We start from the raw sequence: 1,497 nt of genomic DNA, 5'->3' as shown, positions 1-1,497 counted from the left end.
AACCACCGTCGACACCATAAACATCGACACCGTTACCAAAAGCATGGAAACATACGAACGTAGCCAGTACGAGGTGTCCGATGCCAGCTACGCTCAATTGAGAAATCTCGAGGCTTCCCAGAGACCGGAAGTGATCGAGATCGATGAAGACGAGGAGGAGGAGGAGGAGGAGGAGGATGGAGCCCGAACACCAGTTAGAGCGGCGACGAGAAACGACACGGTGTCGATTTTAGATTCCGAGGCAATCGATAACATGATGGTTGAAGCAAGGGGGGATGTGGAGGAGGAGGAGGAGGAGGAGGAAGGGGAAAACTACGAAGACGATGATGACAGAACGGTTGTGGACGAGACGGAGGATGTACATGTGACGACAGTAATCGATAGCTTTCTAAATACGCCAGAGTTCCAAGCGCCAGAAGAACCGGAAAGTCCAGCATACGACTTGTTCGATGACAGCGAAGAATCTCGGTGGGTGTTTAATGTACCAACTCCCGGAGGAGGAGGAGGAGGACAACAACAACAACCAGAGGAGAACGCGGAAGAGCGCGAAATTGAAACCGAGTCTTTGGTGAAACAAGTGGAGAGCATGCAAAGGGAAAAGGTTAAGGCCGAAGAGCGGGAACGGAAAGCAATCGAGACTTTGGAAAAAGAAAGGGAAGAGATGGCCGAAATGAAATGAAATTTGGAAACAAGAAATTCAGAATCGGCTCGGGAAAACGAACGAAAGGATATGATCTTGGCCGATGCCAAAAATAATCTGAAACGGACGCAGGAGGAATTGGCAGAGGCAAAGTCCGCCGCCGAGCGAGCCAAGACAGAATTTCACGAGTCACGAATGTCGGAATTAGAAGACAGAATGAAGGAACAGTCGGATGCGCAGGCTACGATCAAGCAACTGGAAGCTGAACTGAGTGCTAAGAAGAAAAGCTTGCGCCAAGACGACGTGAAGGTGAGCGTGATGTCAGAGGAACTGAAAAAGGTCAGAGAGAACATAAAAGAATTGAGCGAGAGAGCATACGAAAGCGCAACCGAAACCGAAGATAGCATTTCGGACGATAACGTTCGAGTCGGATTCGACGCTCTAACCGCCAGAATCGAGGACGGCCAGCGGTAATTCGAATCGGCCCAGCAAATCATCGACGATCTTCAGACAAAGTTGAACGCGCGAGATAATGAACTGTTGATCGCGAGAACGGAATTGATAAAACTTTCCACCGAGACGAAAGGCCTCGAACGTCTGTTGGAAATGTCGCAGAAGCGTCACGAGAAATTGACAGCGCAGGCCGAATCCGATATTAGATCGTATCAGGAAAAGACAGCTGATCTGACCAACCGGATCGAAAGCGTTCACGCCAAGGAGATATCGTCTTTGAGCGAAACGATAGACGAACTGAAGGGACGGTTGGACGAGGCCACCAAGGCACGAAAACCAGACGACAACATGCTGCTGAAGGAAGCGAACCGATTGAGAGAATCGGCGAAGACGACTGAATCCCA

At 50.0% G+C, this 1,497-nt stretch overlaps 1 protein-coding gene across 1 annotated transcript; it reads left to right on the top strand.

Moving 5' to 3' along the window:
- Positions 1–43: 43 nt before the first annotated feature.
- Positions 44–1,114, top strand: LOC117109287 (aspartic and glutamic acid-rich protein-like). The gene is made up of 2 exons (XM_033251559.1): positions 44–601; positions 728–1,114. The coding sequence occupies exons 1-2, from the start codon at positions 44–46 to the stop codon at positions 1,112–1,114; spliced, it is 945 nt and encodes a 314-aa protein (XP_033107450.1).
- The last annotated feature ends 383 nt before the right edge of the window (positions 1,115–1,497 follow it).

The sequence above is a fragment of the Anneissia japonica genome, unplaced genomic scaffold (genome assembly GCF_011630105.1).
Source record: "Anneissia japonica isolate Jap-2015-1 unplaced genomic scaffold, ASM1163010v1 scaffold91279_len1525_cov88, whole genome shotgun sequence".
Taxonomy (NCBI): Eukaryota; Metazoa; Echinodermata; class Crinoidea; order Comatulida; family Comatulidae; genus Anneissia; species Anneissia japonica.
This window is presented reverse-complemented; position numbering and strand designations above follow the sequence as displayed.